This window comes from Pelecanus crispus, chromosome 1 (genome assembly GCF_030463565.1).
Source record: "Pelecanus crispus isolate bPelCri1 chromosome 1, bPelCri1.pri, whole genome shotgun sequence".
In the NCBI taxonomy this organism is placed as follows: domain Eukaryota; kingdom Metazoa; phylum Chordata; class Aves; order Pelecaniformes; family Pelecanidae; genus Pelecanus; species Pelecanus crispus.
The window spans coordinates 123,322,882-123,341,127 of NC_134643.1; the positions used below are offsets into that span (position 1 = coordinate 123,322,882).

The 18,246-nt window shown below is 47.7% G+C and overlaps 1 protein-coding gene across 3 annotated transcripts in view; it reads right to left on the reverse strand.

Annotated features, from left to right (window-relative positions):
* The window catches only part of RUNX1 (RUNX family transcription factor 1), a 72,855-nt gene extending 56,206 nt beyond the window's left edge, over nt 1-16,649 (reverse strand). For all 3 annotated transcript variants that reach the window (XM_075714812.1, XM_075714800.1, XM_075714805.1), the window contains exons 1-2: nt 16,380-16,649; nt 11,002-11,158 (exon numbers count right to left, since the gene is read on the reverse strand). In XM_075714812.1, the coding sequence (XP_075570927.1) occupies nt 11,002-11,158; nt 16,380-16,649 (427 nt within the window). The remainder of the gene's footprint in view (nt 1-11,001; nt 11,159-16,379) is intronic.
* Between the last annotated feature and the right edge of the window lie 1,597 nt (nt 16,650-18,246).

Consider the following 18,246-nt stretch of genomic DNA (forward strand, 5'->3'; position numbering starts at 1 on the left):
AATAGAGATGCTGTCAACCTAAGCAGGCACTAAAATTGAACTTTGCCTTAAGCCCATTATCTGGGTGATAAGGATAGTCCCTGACACTCTTCTGGAAATTGTCCCTGACAATCTTCTTATTTCATAAGTCAAAAACATAACCCTAGGTCTGCAAGCTGTGGACATGAAATATTTAAGCAAACAGATGCAGAAGCTGGTTCTATACTTGGTGTAACTTACAGCTGCTAAAATAAAGCTGATTCGGGCCCTCAGCAGCTATTCCAGCAGACAGATACTGGTGATGCACAGCAATGTTTTGTGCATGCCCCTTGTCATCGGGTGTACCACGCATGCTACAAGAGTGTCCCCTACACTACACGTTTCCTTTTGCACAGGAGAATGTCCACGCAGCTAGCAGGTCCTAAAGTTGCTTTTCCCCCCGCTTTGCTGTGCTACAGCGGTACCAATGTTCAAATCCCTTTCCTCAGAAAAAAAGAACATCTTCCTGCTGGAATGAAAAGAAAAGCCAGCACCTAGCATCCCAGAAACATGTCACCGTCGAGTCAAAAATCACATATTTCCTTGAATGCTGTGTTTTATCCATTACTGTAGCAACTAACACCTTTGGTATTTGATCTGAAGCCCTCAGAAGAGTGATTCTCCCTTGCACAAACAGGGATTGCTCACATTCTCAAGTGTTGCAAAGGTGGGACTCTGCTCACTAAAACAGCCACAATTTTTCTTTCTTTTTTTGGCCAGATGTTTACATTTTAATTTGACAAGAGTTTGTGTGCAGCCAGTTTCACTTCTCCGCTGATGAGCGGTTTCACTTCCCAGTCCCCTGTGCTGTCATGATGATACCATCCACTGCCTCCTCCAGCCTTGCAGGGGCCTCTGTGCTAATCCCTTCCCTGACAGCCTGACAAGGTGCGTAAAAGTGCAGCCGCCGCCGCTGCTCCACTGTTTGCCTGCGAGGCACCTGATGGCCCTTCTCTGCTTAAGAAACTTGGATTTGAAATGCACTCATTTTAAATGTTCACATCTAAAACGTTAGATGCAAGGCATCGGTCTCAACTGGATTCCTTTGGGTTCCTTCCCTCAGGTTACTACTTCTGCTACCTTCATATTATTTTTCCCGTGAATGTGCTTCAGCAGAGATGCCACAAAACCACAATTTATTCTGTTTAGAGCAAAAAAGCCTGTGGCAGTTGAGTAGCAGGAGATGCCAGGTGTGGGTACTAAATGGTCATGGCCATTTATCAGGAAGGGAGCTGCAGCGGAAGACAGGTAGGCAAATAACTCTGAGCTTATGGGAAAGGACATAAATGAACTAACTGAGGAGAAGAGGCACAGGACCAAGAGATTTGGGACCGAGGTAGCAAGAAGGAGGTCTCTGAAGACAGGGTGTCCTACAGTAGTCAGCTTAGGGTGACACCCAGTAGTTAACGTAGACATGAGTCACTTTTGTATGCCAACAACAACAATCCACAAACACGCAAGACCACCAGGAATCCCCCTATATTGTGATGTGATGTTGCCTAATTTCAGAAGAGAGACTATTTCAAGCTGTGGTAGGAATTTGGCTGGCGGGAACATTATTTGTACTTTAATATCCTTAGGTCTAAGTCCTATGTAAATAACAGCTTTTAGGCTTTGTGATGGAGGTGGTATATGTATATGTGTGTGTGAGTGCATGCACCAGAGTGACAACGATGTTTGACAATATAAAAAAGAAGTGTTTTTCCATTCTGTTCTGAAAGGCAACCCAAGTGACCTGTTTTAACTGAATTTTTGGGGTGGGATGCCTTCTTAGACTGAAAGCCTGCAGATCAAGCTTGCAAAATGGATTAAAAGCATTAAAAGACTGGGATGGGGGGGAAGACCTTTTAATGGAAAAGCCAAGCAGCCTCTAACTATAAGTGGAGTCGCTGCAGTAACCACTATAAAATTCTTATGAACTTGGGTGGAGACAATAATTACAGCACAGGAAAAATGAGATGCTATGGGGTGCTCAGCCTCTGCAGCAGAGTGGCAGCATAAGGAGATGACAGTTTGAGTCTTAAAATCTAATTTTTATTGTTAAAATATTTTTAAGATTTGAAATGCATATGTGCAATTTATACAAACGTACACGTCACTAATGTTTGAACACAGATTTTGAGAGGGTGGAGTTATTTTTTTTCCCCAAAGACGACTCTAATGGAAATCTCTGATGCTCCTGTGAGTGGGCTACCCCAAAACCTGAACCTCTGCTTTCAAGCTGTGACCTACTACGTATCAGGGAATTCTGATTTTTTTTCTCAGTGCAGCATCATTTTAGTTTTAAATGAAGTGCTTCTCTATACCGGAGCTTGGGCTGTTTGTGAATAAGTGTTCAGAAATGACTTAGCCTCCACAAAGTGCATCCAGCTCTAGGATGGAACGAAGAAACGAGCATTCAGCAGACTGCTGTGTCACTGCTGAATGGTTCAGAGAAAGGGAAAAAGAGCAACAGGAACACCTGATGGAAAGGACAGTTCAGAACAAAATGACTTAAATGCAAAGCTACCACCTTTCACAGAAAATGCCTTGGGATCTTTAAGCCTAATAATAGTCCTTAACCCAGCTATAATTTCAAACCATTAATAAGCTTTTTTGAGGCAGAAATTATCACCCACACTTTATAGGTGATGAGAGACACATGAAAAGGTTAAGGCCCAGATTCACAAGAGGATTTAGCTGCCTGAAGTGGGATTCAGGTTTAAATGCTTAAGTCCAAAATTACACCACTCACCTCTCCCACCCCCTCATCCAGGTGATGCCTAGCAGAAGCTGCAGTGGATACCTGAGGGGCTTCCCCTGCCGAACAGCCCTGTGCCCTCGAGGCTGCAAGCTCAGCCTCTGGGAAGGAGCAGCTCGGCGTGGTCAGCCTGGCCCCAACCTGCAGCCTGAGCCCTCCCTTGCCCCTCTCCTGGGGCCGTTTGGTCCAGGAGCTTCTTCTTGGGGCTTGCCCGCTGACTCAGCATCTCATGCTGGCCCCTTCTCCTGCTTTAAGCATTAGGGCATTTCCCCCGGGAAGCTCCCTGCTCTGTAGGATGTGCCTCAGATGCACACTTCGCACCTCCCCGAAGCGCACCCTGGCCAGACAGCTGTGGTGGGGTAGCAGAGTCCTCAAGCCTGGTGGTTCCCTGGCTGGAGGTCCTTTGGGCGGAGAGGTCCTTTGGGCAGAGGGGCAGCACATGCCTAGCTCTCGGGGCTGGTGGATGCAGCGTTTGGGGTGAGGGGAATGCCTCGTTCCAGTCTCTTCTCCAAGGACTGCTTTTGCATTTGAAGCCGCGATATCTTCACCCCTCGAAGCCCTGTTCTCATCCTTTGCCTAATCATGAGACCGGAAAAACCTTGGTGTAATGGGTGTTGTGGTTTTTGGCAGATCCCATTCTGAGGCATCTTCATTTCATTTCCTGTGAACCTAGACAAAGCCCTGTGAGACCTGGATTTTGTCTCAGTCTCTCTCCCTTTTTCCAGCACTGGCTTTCATTTGGGACCAGCCCCACCCTGGCTACCTGTCCAGACAGATGCTAGCGTACCTTAGTGCTCTGGCACAGAGCTGGAGCTGGGAACACGCTCCTTGCCCTACGGAGCGAGGCAGAGGATGACCTCTTGGCACGGCTGCAGGAAGAGGCATCAGGTACAGGGAACAAGGAAGGTGTGGGTTCACTGGAAGAGCAATGCAGGCTCTGAATATGAAAGGCAAGGAGCGCTTTTATGATCAGCAGGGCCATTTTAGCAAGTGAGGGACTTCCACCTGCAGTAGCCTGAAGCAGGTGAATGCCAGCAGACAACCTGACAAGTCACTTCTTCAGTAGCTGGCTGAACGTGGGAGCGTGCACTGGGACTGTTTACTCTGAGTTTATTTTCTTAGAAGAAGGACTCCTCTGTGCTGTCATTACACTAATGCAATGCGCATTGATTTCAGAGCTTGGAAGAGGTCTGGGGTCACTCGATGGATATCCATGCAGTCAGTGATGGGGGAGATAACGTTGCCATTACGAACTTGGAACCTGCCAAGTTCCACCAGAGACAACCTTCAAACATAGAGCAACCTCTGTGGCCTCAGATATGGATGCGGCTTTGTTAGAGTTGTGGTGCATAAAGTCTAGCCTGTGGAAACTTTGTGGCCTTGCCAAAGCGTTTCCTTCAGTTCCTCCCTAAACTTCAGGGAACTGATGTGCATACACGCTGCTCCAAGCACCGCCCTGCTGAAGAGCTCTTTTGGCATCAAGCCTTGAAAGCAGCTGCTTCCCTCCTCCTTGCCTCTCGCCTTGGCCTCCAGAACCTCCTCCCACTCCCCCACGCACTGCCCACTCCCTCCCCACTCCACATGGCAGGTAGCTCCCCGTCCTCGGATGGAACGGTAGGAAAGGGTGGAAGGAATTAAGGATAGCTCCTAGCAGCACACCTTGAGGCCAAAACCTGCTCCTGCGATAAAGGCTCGCACAGGGATCCCAACCTGTGCTGAGAGGCAGCAGCTCTTAAAGGGGATGGGCAGGAAGAGCATCAATAGAGGAAGGAGAACAAGAGGCAGAGATTGATGCAGGACAGAGATGAAGGGAATAAGGTCGATTTGGAGAGGTTGAGAAAAGTACGTTGAAATAATATGATGGGGAGAACAGGAGAGAAGTAGGATGGGAGCAAAAGAGGTGGAAAGTCACACAGCATTAAGGTAATAGGAAAAAAAAGTCTCTTTTTTTACTGTTGCTAAAGGCTTTTTAGAAAGGAACAGAGACTGATTCAGACTGATGAGGGTTTATGCACATGACTATGCTGGAAAAGACTCTCCTGACAGCAATTGTAAGCCACTGATTTGCAGCATCCTCACTTCAGCTAATCCTGAGTGAGCTGACAAGAACTGCATGCCATAGGATAGTCATCCGAAGTTCACTAGCTATCCCTGAAGCCAGGGTCCTAATTCATCTCTCAGAATGATTTTATTTTAATGACAAAACAGCAGCTGTTATTTGGGTTGTAATACTGGTACATACATATGTAGGTACATAGGTACACACAAAAATAAATATCTTTTTTTTTTACCAGAACTCAAGCAGCCTCTCAAGGAGGCAAAACAAAATAAAAACAAAGGGGAAAAAAACAAAAGCTGAAGGGCAAACAGATCACTTGGAACTATGTAACCTCTTCATCTAGAGAGGTACTTTGTTTTCCGTAAGCAGGATCCTGGTAAGCCCAACTCCTTTTATCACGGCAAAAAAAATAAGAAAATGCTGAGAGGATAGCGTCTGCCTCATTCTCATCATTAGCCCGAGTTTCAAAAATGTACAAGCAGAGCTCTGCAGAACCAAAAAATAGATTTATTGTTATTGGACTGAGGGCAGTGGTTCAGCACTTGGCATGGTCACTGTTTACAGCAGTAATGCTCCCGGAGACAGGAAGTTCTCCAAATCGCTCTGCCATTATTTTTCTCCTGTTGACGCTTTCTGATCGAGAGTTTTTTCGCCCAGACGAAATTTTAAGTAACCCAGCAGAGAGTGCTTGGGAGCTGGCAAAGCCAGCCGCAGTCATGCCCAGCCTCACGGACCACATGATGTTTTTCGAGTCAAACCCCCGCGCGGAGCTGCATCATACATGTGCTTTCTTACACAATCAGCAATTCATGCGAACCCGGCTGCACGTAGCGAGTGTGTGCCGAAGACGACTCGGGCGGCACTGGCGTAATGAGAAAGTCCTCTCCCCTCCCCTCCTCCTGCCACTACGTCCCTGCCAAAGGCCAGCACCGAGGCAGCTGTTATCTTTAAAGGGCTGGGTTTGCTGATCAATCTAACGCTGACCCGGGCATTTCGGCTTGACATAGGCATCAGCTCCTCTGTACCAGTGCGGGGAGTCTGCACACTGAATTCGTCCACGGCTACTTGGTTTACATGGAAGTCTCGATAAAATTAATGACACGACTAAGCCACCCTCAGTCGCTTAAAAATAAAATGACTGCTTCCGGCCTCTGTCTTTCAGAGAAAAATTCACCATTCAGACCAGACTGGGCAGAGGAGAGTCCTGTGATAAACACCGACCCGCTAACACGCAGCCGGGACGAGGACCAGCAGCGCAGCCCCTTCCTTTGGCCGCTGCCTGCGGGCGGCAGGACCGGCAGCGGCAGTCCCGGGCGAGCAGCGTTGCCGATTCCTGGCTTTCCCACCCCAAGGGCCGTGCCCGCCTTGCCCGCGCCCGGCGCGACGGCAGGGCTACAGGATGGCTCAAAGGGGCTGCCCGTTTCTTTACGGCCAAACCGCCCTCCCACTGGCCACAGCATCCTGCTAGCGTCGCATACTTAACAGTCCGAAGTATAAACAAGCGGTTGTATTTAAACTCTATCAATTGACTCTTTTCTCAGTTTTGATTGCAGTTGGATTTCTTCTATTTTTGTCCTGTCTGGCAAGTGCGGCTCATTGTTACTCCAGTATCTGATACCGTGTCCCCTGAAGCATTCCAATGGCTTGGACCGGGACCCGGCCGGCTGCTTAATACTGATTTTACGATCCTGTTGAATAGCGTCCTCCTCTGTTTTGCACATACTTTTAGAATTTTCAATGCGTTTAAGTAAAAAAGAAAACAAATTTTAACAAAGGGCTTAAACAGTGCAACCGCAAGCTGAAGCTGCACAGAAGGAGCGAAATTCTGACTTCAGAAGACCAATAAAAATAATTGGACTCAGAATCCAGGCCAGTAATTTGGGGGTTTTAAATATTTTTGAGATTCCAGCTTAAACTGATTTTTTTCTGATTTTTTTCTTCCCCGAAATTATATCCAGAAGGAAGAGTCCTGATGGCAGAACCTTCTCATTACACTTGGTAACATGTCTCTCTTGCGTTCTCCTACCAGCTACTCCCGTGAAGGAGTACTACTTTGGCTCTGTGGAAATTGAAAACTATTGCAAAACTTATTCATGACTCTAATCCCAATAGCTGGTAGGAAATATATACGTAGGCTTACTTTTCAGTCCCTTCCAAGATGCAGTTTTTGAAAAGGCCTTGCTGGAAAGCTATCACGAAGCTCCAGATCTCAGCTTTAGATTGAGATCTTCTGTAGCAAGCCAAGACACTTCCCCATTAGCTACTATTATGATAACCTATTAATAATTATTTTCATCTGGAAAACATGTTTATTTGTTGGGGTTTTTTTAAGGTTACGTTCTACAAAGAAGATAGTTACTGGGATTAATGATTCCATGAGGAAAATATGTAATGCTTACTGAGCCATGAAGCTTTCCCTCTCCAAAATAACTATTTATTTTTAATTTTATCCAATGAACTTCTGTGGTGTCAGGCTTTTTGCATCAGATTTATTTCATCATAAACCAGTTCATTATACATTAAGAAAACAGGGTGCTTTGCAGTAGTAGCATTTTGAAGTTTAAAGTGTTTATGAACGGAGGGAAAAAAAAAAAAGATTGTGTTTTTTTTTAACCAGGTAATCAGGCAAGGGGGGCTGAGATTGGCTGAAGTTTTAAATGACATTTTTCTTTCAGAAATTACTTACTTGGGCTTACAAGCCAGACAGGCAGGTTTTCCCAGTAGCATTCTCAAACTAGGGTGAGGAATAGTAACTCTGGAGCCCAGCCAATTCCAATGTAAATCTGTTTTGTTCAGGAAAGCAAGCCAAATTGCTTTTATACAACATCTCCATGTTTTGGGCGACCTGCGATATTCTCAGCTCCCATTCCGGGTGTCAAGAAAATCAAGTGGGTGCTTTTTTTTTAATTCTGAATGACGGGCACAGTCAGAGCAACAGAGGCAACCGCTTGCTATTAGATACGCAGTGAACGCTGAAACGCAGTTCAGTCCTTTAAGCTTTGGCCGGTATTTGGCTGCTGCATCTGCTCTGACAGACAGGCAGGATCAGACCCCCGAATGGGGGTAATTGCTGTAACTCTCTCACAGTCAGCGCAGAGCCGCTTATTCACTGAGGTGAAAACGTGGACAATAGTCTTGCATTTGAAACAGCTGTCAGGCTCTCTTGCTAGATTTCATTTAAAGCCCACGGAAGAAAATTTAAACTATTTATTAAGAATGTCAAGAATGACAATTTCCTACTCTCTTACAAGGGAGAAAGTGGTGGCTTGCCATCGGTTTGGCAAGCCTTTTAATGGGGATGGCTACACCGGGGCAACAACCGACGCACAGGGAACTGTCACCAGTCAAAGCTGTTCCTTATTCCCCAGCAGTGATTTTAAATCACTCAGGGTACACAAAGAGCGTCCACTCTGACCATAACCGACATGAACTTTCAATCACTGTTCACATAATACTCCTGGCATCGCATTATCACTGGTGGCAAGTGAACTTATTCAAACTCAAATATTACACAGCAAACAAAGTTTTGGTTAATTTTCCTCCAGCGAGGTATCAAAGGAAGCAATGCCCTTTGAAGCAGCTACCTTATGCTTTAAGCTTCATACAAATTCAACAGAACAGCACCTCAGAAATCCCGTACCAAATGCAAACAATCCCCACCTTTGGAAAACAATCCCCTGTTCGAGGAGTAAACAAAAGCATACATTAGTCACTCGCTCCAAAATGGGCAGCCAATGGAGGTGATGAGATTTAACCTCGAAGACTGACTAATAGCATGCAGCACTCCCAAATCGCTCCATCGCTTAAAGTATCCTGAGCACCTGCATATCATACGTCATACGACGTTTATGTCTGTGTGTGAGTGACCGACCGCTAGCAACCGGTTATGGTAAGGGGCTCAGCAACGCTCCCCGCCACGCTTTTCTGCATGAATAGGGACTGTTCTCTCTCAGCCGCTGGATTTTGACCTTGAAACTCACACAGTTCACTGTTATGATTTCTAGCTTCACTACCATGGCCAGGAACTGAACTACAGGTTTGTTTTTATTAGCTTCTCTGCCACTTTGCCAGCTATTCATTTGAATCTTCTAAACAGTCATCTCTGAATCATAATGCAAATTCCATTTACTGAAAAGGTGGAACCTTTAATATAACAAATGAACATGTTTAATGACTGATACTTTTAGACATTACAGCATCTCTCATGTTTTCAGTAAATGGATATAATTTTCTCTGCATTACCCTATTATTATTCTTTGCTAGCATTATGAAGCTACATTCTCAGCTGCGGGTGTTTTCCACCAAGTGCATTTTGAAGACAGCCCAAACAACACAATTTAAGAGACATCTCCCTCTGTATCCTCAGCTAAAAAATGCTGCAGCATACAGAGGGATCGGGCTGGTATTTTATTCTTCACATGCATTTACTGCTTGCTTCTATGTTTCAACAGGGCCATGGTCTTCCACAGTTGCTGACTGTATTTATATCGGAAGAATATCTACAGATGCATTTCACTTCAAAGGCAAATAAAGGCTGTTGTGTATAACCGGGATAACTTCCTCTGTCTGAAGCCTGACCCATCTCCCATTTGGAATAAAACATTTTGAGAGCGAGCGAGCAGAAGTGGGCCGCCTTTGTAACTGTCCCGAAGCATGCTCCTAACTCCATTCGCGTTCCGTAAGAGCCACGGATGCAACCACACACCAAGAGATGGCTCGGGCACTCGCATGGGGAGAGAGGGAGGGGAAAATGGTGAGGAGGGGTCAGTGAGCCCCGACTATTTAATCTGGTTCAGAGAGACAGCAGCACACAAGTTGTTCAAAGAGGCAGTATGCAGAAACCTACTTAAGTCTGGTTGGACTTGATGATCTTAAAGGTCTTTTCCAGCCTAAACAATTCTATGATTCTATGCAGTAGACACTATAATTTTGATCTGTGTTACAGCACTGAACTGTCCCTAAATAACACTGCTGTGTTTGGAACACCATAATGTTACATTCCAATTTTACTTAAAGATACAAATGAAACAGAAGAAAAATACGTAAGTAAATATCATATGAAGTCACACGGAAGATGCGACAGGTTTTCATTCTTGACCTTAAGAGAGAGAGGCTGGTCTTTTCTCTGAGCTTTTTCTGAGCGAAAGCTCACCAGCTTCTCTTCTGTGGGTTTGACTGAACCCCCCCAACCTGTGCAAAGGGACTCCACTCACAGCAACAAGGGCCGTAATGCAAGAGAGGCACTTAAAATAATCTTGTAATAGAAAAGTAAACATGATTGCTTGGAATTTATGGGGTTTGAGATTATGGATCGGAGCCAAAGAGTGAAGCTGGAAGGGTCCTTCTGTTGATTTTTGGATCAAGCGTCGTACACATGCCCATTCACATGCGACATCAGCCGCACGTGCCAGATACTATTTGCAGTTTCCTAACAACATTTTTGTATAGTTCTAGTCTAATTCAGCTTTGACTCTTACTTGTTCCTTATGCTCGTAAGGCCTTTTTATTTACTATGTACTAGTAATTACTGGTTATCACAGAGATAACAGCAAGTCAGATATTAAGCTCATCTGTTCTGTTCTATCCTATCCTACGCACCTTGCAGGAGCACATTAAATAACAGAACTACTGCATATTGTTCTATGTCTATTTCAGAGAAAGAAAGGTCAGAAAAAGTGCCCTGTGCTTTCATCAGGTCATCAGAAAATGTTTAGATCTATGCGGGAATTACTTGTAATTTTAGCTTGACTCGCTCTGTTACTGAGACCAGCTCTTGCAGAGCGTGCCTGGGAGCCCCGAGATGGTCATGAGCCTTTACACAACCTGAAAATTCTGATTTTAAATAGAAAATACATTATTTAAACTTAAATATGGGCAATATTGTGCTGTTCTAAATTTGACAGGATGGCTTCTGGAGTCAAAACGTGACTTGCTTTCTATGTGATTTTGTTTTTCAAATGAGATGTCACGGTTTAAAAATTGAAGTGACGCGGAGGATGGGCTAGGATAAAGCAAGAAAACCATATAGCTAATTCTGTGCCTTCAGAATCACCCTACAACAGATCTTGCAGCATTCCCTGCCACAGAAAACTCCACAGACTCCATCTTCAAACTCCCTCCATGTAACCAGAACTTGACATAACTGGTGAACATGACCGAAGTGTAGTTGAGAACAAACACATACCTCTTCCGCTTCTACCCACGAATCGGAGGTCGTTGAACCTTGCTACTTGGTTTTTCATGGCGGCTGTGGCATTTCTGAGTTCTGCAGAGTAGTTTTCATCGTTTCCAGCCATCACTGTTACCAGCGTCCCATCGGGCACGTCTCCTAAAGCCACCACCTACGAAATCAAGGAGCAGAAGCCTCAGTTTCCTTACGCGACATTTAATTTGGGGCGCAGAAGATCGACAACTAACATGATAAAATAGGAAAAAGCAGCAACACCAAAAATCTATGTAGACTAAGAAGCTGCTTGGGGAAAACAGGAATCACTTCCATTCCTAGTCTGCAGAGCTACAGAAAAGCTTTTACATTGATGTACCTCTGAAATACAGAGCATAACGTGTACTCCGACACAAAAAGTACATGAAATAAGCTTTCCAAAATATACTTCTGTAATTGTCAATAAATAAACTCAAGTAACAGGAACCAATTCTAGTCTGATTTATGTCAGTAACATTACTTTTAAGCTACAGCAAAGTCAGCTCAATGATGGAAATGTAAAATTCAAGCGAAAACAAAGCCAAGCCAATCGTCTCATGGATGCAGAGGGTCAGAGCTGCACCAGTTCCCTATCTTTTCCTCCCACCACTCTGAACAGAGCTGCGCCAGCAGGAATTCAGAATAAGTCCATGGAAAAGCAGGTCTCAGTCGAACGTTTAATCACAACTTACCAACAATTTATTTTTTTCCTTTAGAAGCATGAAAGCAAATCATTGACTTAAGACCTCACCCGCAACCTGATGGATGGAAATCGTGATCTGAACTAAATGAAATCTGCAATCGCTCAGGCAAAGGCTTTCACCTCACCCAAAATGTTTGCGCTGGAGCTCCTTGGTGCCAGCACCTATCAAACAAATATTTAGGAACACAGGATTCGCTGCATTTCTGATGCAATGCGCTGAGAGATATACAGATTTCTAACCTTAAATTTTCTGACTTGTCTCTACAATGTTCACATTGGTTAAACTATGAAAAATTTAATTTTAACTTATCTTCTTGAGCAGGACTGAATTCTCAAAATGATTTTACCCTGCTGTAATTGAATGGATGTGTGGTGTGTCTCTAAATTTCCTCTGGCCAAAGTAAGAGCTTGAATTAGGTCCTCTACCATACTTTTTTTAGATCCCCCGATTATGTCTACAGTAGCGACCTCAGGGCTACTACTGGAAAAAAAAAAAAAAACAAAAAAGAAAAAAGAGAAAAGAAAAATCTAGCTAGTTTTTATTTCCTCTTTTACACATTCTAAGAGGAAGCAGTCCTGCATCATGTCCTCTGAGTTGCAGCTCGGTATTTTTCCTTCCTCTTAGCATTTTCTAGCTTATGTCCATGCAGTTATAATTGGCTCAAACTCGTCACGGCCCGATCTTATTTCTATTAGTTTGTAATCACACTGTTCTTTCCCAACAGGATCGGCTGCTCCTTTCCTTGATCGGTCTCCGATGCTTATTTCCCATAATATGAGAGAAGTCTCCAGTCTCAGGTATTTCACAGCCTTTCCTTCTATAGGAGGCTGCGTTTCTCACTTCAGTGCTCTCCCATTTGTCACCGATAACCCTTATTTTCACTTCCACATGCAAAGTTAAAATCACTGTGTCAAAATTCCCTCTTTATGTATCTATTTCAACTTCCTCTTTCCCATTCCTCTGTGGCCCAGGCTTTTTTTTTGTTCTCCTCTGTGTGCCGTAATGTGTTTCTGTGGCCTGTGCTACGCTCAGCGTTGCTCTTTTCACATTTCCCTGATCTTGGCATAAAATAGACCTGCCTGAAACATTGAAGCTAGTGAATTTTCTTCTTGCACAGCATTGTGTCATGAGGCACGCTGGCTCACAAGATCAGCAACTGCGAACCCAACGTGCTCACCCAGTTCTTAAAAAGTTACCGTAAAGCCTTAATGCATGCACATATATTAAAGACACAAGAAAGGGAAAGGGGAAAATCGGGGCATTACCCTCACCTCCCTGTGATGCGAATGTTTGCATGCTCATTTAAGGAAATACATGCTAGCATTTTGAGGGATGAAAAACCTTCATGAATCCAGGGTCAGCTGCCTCTTACAGAACACATATTTTAAATCACCATTTTCAAATTACACTGAAGGCAACCTCAGTGATAAGACACGTGAAGAAAATATTAGAAACAAGTATAAAAATTAGACAGCGCAGAAAAGAAACTAGAGTTAAAAGTCACAGACAATAGAAACAGAAATACAAACATTTACATTAGAAAAAACACTAGACAGATAAGTTGGGACTTGCTGACTGGAGTTATCTAGTACTTTGTTGTACTCTTTAGCTCTTAAAAATATGTATTTCCAGAGAAGCGAGAGGAGTATCAGAGTTGCAGTGCTGCCGGGTATCTAAATTACCTACTTCTGCCGCATCAATCAAACAAAATTGGCCTTTTAGGTTAAGATTTAGATTCTTTCCTAAGAAACAGCCTTTGGACAATGAATCTATATGGCACCTTATTAGAATTGTTATGTATTTTTCTCTAAGTTTCCCAGAATCATTCTTTATCTTAGGAAAAAAAAATAATGCACGGAAAGGATCATTTTGGTTTGAAATAATATCCTGATCCTAAAGATCAAACGTTGTGAGTGACTTTTTCTAAGGAAACGTGAAGAGAAAACCCTCCGTCTCTCTCTTTTTATTGATGCAACGGTTGTTAGCAAATACTTGATGAAACTCGCTGCTTTTTGGTCGGATGCAAATAAGATATTGGCAGCACAGGAATGATGTGAACTGAATTTTCTAGTTCCTGTTCCAAATGATCTTAAAAATTACGACTTTTAAAAAGTGCCTTTGCCAATATTCAGTATTTAGTATAAAACCAATGGGACTGTTTTATAAGTGGCAAACTATTTCAGGACTCGTTTCTTAGCGGTCCACGGCGGGAGCATTTGGGGGGTGGGGGTGCGTACAAGGAGCACCGAGCGCCCCGGCAAGCAGGTGCCTCCCAGCACAACATTTCAGGCGCTCATAAGGAAACCCTCTCCCCTTTTTGGTTTTTGTTTTTTTTTTTTTTTGAGGGTTTTTTGCTTGCGTATTTCTAGGTTAAACTCCCTCAGCGTCACAAACGCTTGCTTGGAGAACCTGTACTCTTGTTTGCAGAAGTTGGGAGCGGGCTTGCCGGTCAGAACGGAGGCTTGCACTGCTGGAGCGGGGCGGGGGGACGGGACGAGAAACGACAGCGGCGTTGGGTATCTCCCGAAACCAGCCCCCCCGCCCCCGGGGGGTTGTTTGCCGCGGGTGATTTTCACATAACCAGGGCAGCCGCCAGAAGCCCCCCCCCCTGCCCGGGGAGGCGCTGGGGAGCGGGGCCCCCCCGGTGGCTGCGCGGCCCCGGTCGCAGCCGGACCCCGCGGCTGCCGGCGAGCCGGGGCCGGGCGGCGGCACCGCTTTTTCCGCCGGCGGCTTGGGCGGCCGGGCAGGAGCGGGAAGAGCCGCCTCTCGTCCCGTCCCGCCGCTTCCCCGGCGGGAGATGGCCGGGGCGGGGGGCGCGCCCCGGGCGCCGCCACGCGTGGCACGGCGGGGACCCTCCGGCCGCAGGGGACCCCCAGCAGAACCAGCGGCCACGTTTGGGGACTTCGCTCGTCTCCCGTCCCCGGCGGGGCGGAGCGGGTTTTCACGCCCGTTCCACGCGGTAACTCTGCCTTCCAGGAGGAGAGCTTCCCGAGTAATTAGCAGCAGTTGCCTAGTGCGTGGGTGACAGTATAATAATTAATCTAAATGTGTGAGTTTAGGAACGGACCCTGCCGCTTAGTGCCTCCCTTTCCTCAGATTCATACGTGCGTAAAACAAGACGACTCTCCAGCCATAATACTACTTCTCCCTAAAGCCGCCTCCTTAGCAGGATTTGCCAGTGCTCTGGGAGCTGAACTGATTCCCTTCTCCATCCTTTCTCCTCCCCCCAAAAGTTCTCGGGAAGACTCGGCTCTGGTCGCCTTCAGAAAAGCTGTACTGAGGCGGTGGGACTCTAGCAGTGACCGCAAAAGAAAGCACGAACTTGACAAATCCCGATCCTAAACCTAACCCCGGGGCTCCTAGGGAGCTGCATGTCTCTGCGGCTCCCGCCTCGGAGAAGAGGATAACGAGAAGAATTACCTTTTCCTTCCCCTGCTCGGAAGCGTATCTACATCAGTAGCAAGAAAACCAGAGCGCTCAAGAAGTTAGCGATGGACCCAAGTCGAAAAAGAGCGTGACCAAGGCGGGGCGGTGCGGAGGGGGGGGAATGAATTTTGCTTGAACCCGGGTAACGGGAAAGCGGGCCGGCTGAGGGAGGAAAGCGCAGCAATTATCCCCCGCCGCCCTTCCCCGCAGCCGGCCGGGGGGCACCGCTCGGCAGGGCCCCGGCCCCGGCCCCGCACCGCCGGTGGCGGGGGGGAAGCCGCGGGGTACGCTCCCCCGCTCCATCTTTTGCCGCGGTTTTCCTTGGGCTCCCGCGTACAGATTTAGCGAGGGGCTCTGGGGACAGGAGAAGTCCAAGCGGCCGTAGGGTCTGCCCAGGGTAGGCCCCGACATTTACTATTATAAAAATCGTCCAAACAAAAAAAAAAAAAAAAAAAAAAGAAGAAGAAAGATGTGGTGGGTTTCTTTTCCTGAGAGCCCCTGGCAGGCTGGCGGGGGGAAGCCCGGCAGCTCCGGTGCGGGCGGGTCGGCGGAGGCGGGCGGGTGTCCCCCGCCGGTGGCTGCCCGCAGCGGGACCCGCCGCCGCTGCGGGCGGCTTCGGGGGGAGCCGGGGGCTCCCTCAGTTCCGGGCCGCCTGCAACGGGCTGCGCCGGCATCTGGTCGGCAGGGCAGCCAAACTCCTCGGGTCTGGCCTTTTTTTTTGTTGTTGTTGCTCTTGTTCTTCCCCCGCCCGAGCCGCTTCTCAGCACCGGAGTTACGAATGGGCCGGGGAGGGAGGCAGCGGCTGGAGGGAGCCTGCCCAGCCCACCGCATGCCCCCGCCGCCGCCGCCCGCTCCTGCCCGGGGCCCGGCCGAGAGCCGCGCCGCGCCCGCTCGCCCCACGCCTTCCCACGCTGTGGCGAGTGGCTGCGACCGCGGGAGGAAGGAAGGAAGGACGGACGGGAGGATGGGAGGAAGGATGGGAGGAAGGATGGAAGGAGACGCGGGGCTGGCTGCGCCCCACCGCCGGCCCCGACGTGGCCTCCCCGCCGCGGCGAGCCGTCCCGCCCGGCCGGCTGGCTCCTGCTCCGGGAGCGGCTCCGAGCCCGGGGGTGGGCGCCCCTCGCCCCCCAGCCGCCGGTCGCGCCGCCTGCCCTGCCCTGCCCTGCCCTCCCCTCCCGCCCCGCCGCCCCTGCCCCCAGAAGCGCGATTTTCGGCAGCCGGCAGACGTACCTTGAAGGCGATGGGCAGCGTCTTGTTGCAGCGCCAGTGGGTGGGCAGCACGGAGCAGAGGAAGTTGGGGCTGTCGGTGCGCACCAGCTCCCCGGGGTGATCGGCCAGGACCTCCACCATGCTGCGGTCGGCGCTGCGCAGCTTCCCCGGCAAGGCGCCGCTGTGCTCGGCGCCGGGCAGCGGCAGCGGCTCGGTCATCTTCCCCGGGCTCAGCGTGGTGGAGGGCGGCGTGAAGCGGCGGCTGGTGCTGGTATCTACGGGGATACGCATCACAACAAGCCTTTTGAGTGAAAGACCTCCACAGAGTTTTTACAAAACACCGAAACGAGCGTAACTCTTCAGCGATCTGCTCTCTGGGGACCCACATAAACGGATACAGGCTGAGGACCCGGGGGAAACTCGTTTCTACGCCAGTCCCCGAAGTTAATTTTTTGCTGAAGGCGGCTGAGATAGCGAGCACGCCGAGACTTAACTCTTGGCGTCCTGGCGCGGCGGAACAGATCACGTTAATCCGACAAGCGAAAGGGTCGTCCGTGCGGGGCTTTGCCGCGACGCCTGTGCATCTAGTCTGCAGCCGTGACGCAAAAAGTTATCGGGGGGAAAGCTCCTTCCAAACTCCCAAGCACGGTGGGAAAAAAAATAAAAAAAATAAAAAAAATTAAGGCAAGTCAAACAGAAGACGCGGTCAGAAACGCATGCAAAGCCTGGGCTTCCCAGGGAGTCAGCTGCCTATCGGTTTCTTCCAGGTGATTTCTCTACAGTCCCAAGAGAAAACAAGATACATCAGCGTCTTCCGCAGGCACAAATCGCTCTTTAAGAGAGGGAGATTCGGGGTCAGTCTTCAGAGAAGGCAGCACGCGAGCTAGACTTTCTGATCAAAGGTCGGCTGGCTACAACTGTATAGATATTCACGTACACACACGCACGCACACACACATATACTGTACTTCATAAAATATTTACAATATAATCTGTAGAGAATTTAAACACAACAGGAATCCATTAATGTTCTCGGCAAGATTTTTTTTTTTTTAAAGCAGCCTTGAAAATCAGCTTCAGTAGTTTGGTTCGCGTCGCTCTGAGAGTACTCGTGTCATGACCTTTCAATCATTCTTGCGCAAAAATAAAAAAAGAAAAGCTCAGCGCGTGGCATTCAAGCTTTAAATCTCTATCTTTGTACTTGTCTTTGGTGTAACGTCTTTCACCAATTTAAAGAAAGGTCGCAGCCGATCGCAAGCTCTGAGGCTAAAAGGTCCACAGCTGAAAACTTGGGTTTGGGGATGTTGGTTAAATTGTGGGTTCTCTCTGTGGTTTTGTGTGTGCAACAGCGCTCTCTCTCTCTCACTCACGTCCTCCTCAGCAGTCAGACCAACAGTCTGCAACAACTTCGGCAGTCATTGCCAATTCTTTTTTTTTTTTTTTTTTTTTTTTTTTCGGTATCTGAGGCAGTCTTCCTCTAATTCGGCCACAGGAACCGGCTGCTTAACAATATTTTAACCGCAGCAGGTGGAAGCCTGCTTTCGGAAACATGGCTTTTCTCTCGGCCGCCTCCAGCCAGCGGGATGGATACTGCCAGCCTGCGCGGAGAGTCCCCACGCACACGCACGCACTGAAAACCAAAAGCAACCAACCAGCAACAATTGAAAAACAAACAAACAAACAAAAAAAAAGATGAAAAAAAAATATAACAAGCCACTACTTTTGAACGAGTGAAAGCTTTCCTTCCGCAAAAGAGGAGGTGGTGGTGGCGGCGGGCGGGGGTGGAGGGAGCCGCTGGCCCCCACGGAGAGCGACGGAAAGAACCGGGGAAGATGAAACCCCGCAAAGTCGCCAGCCAGGGTTAGAAGTTACAGCCTCCAGCCCAGAC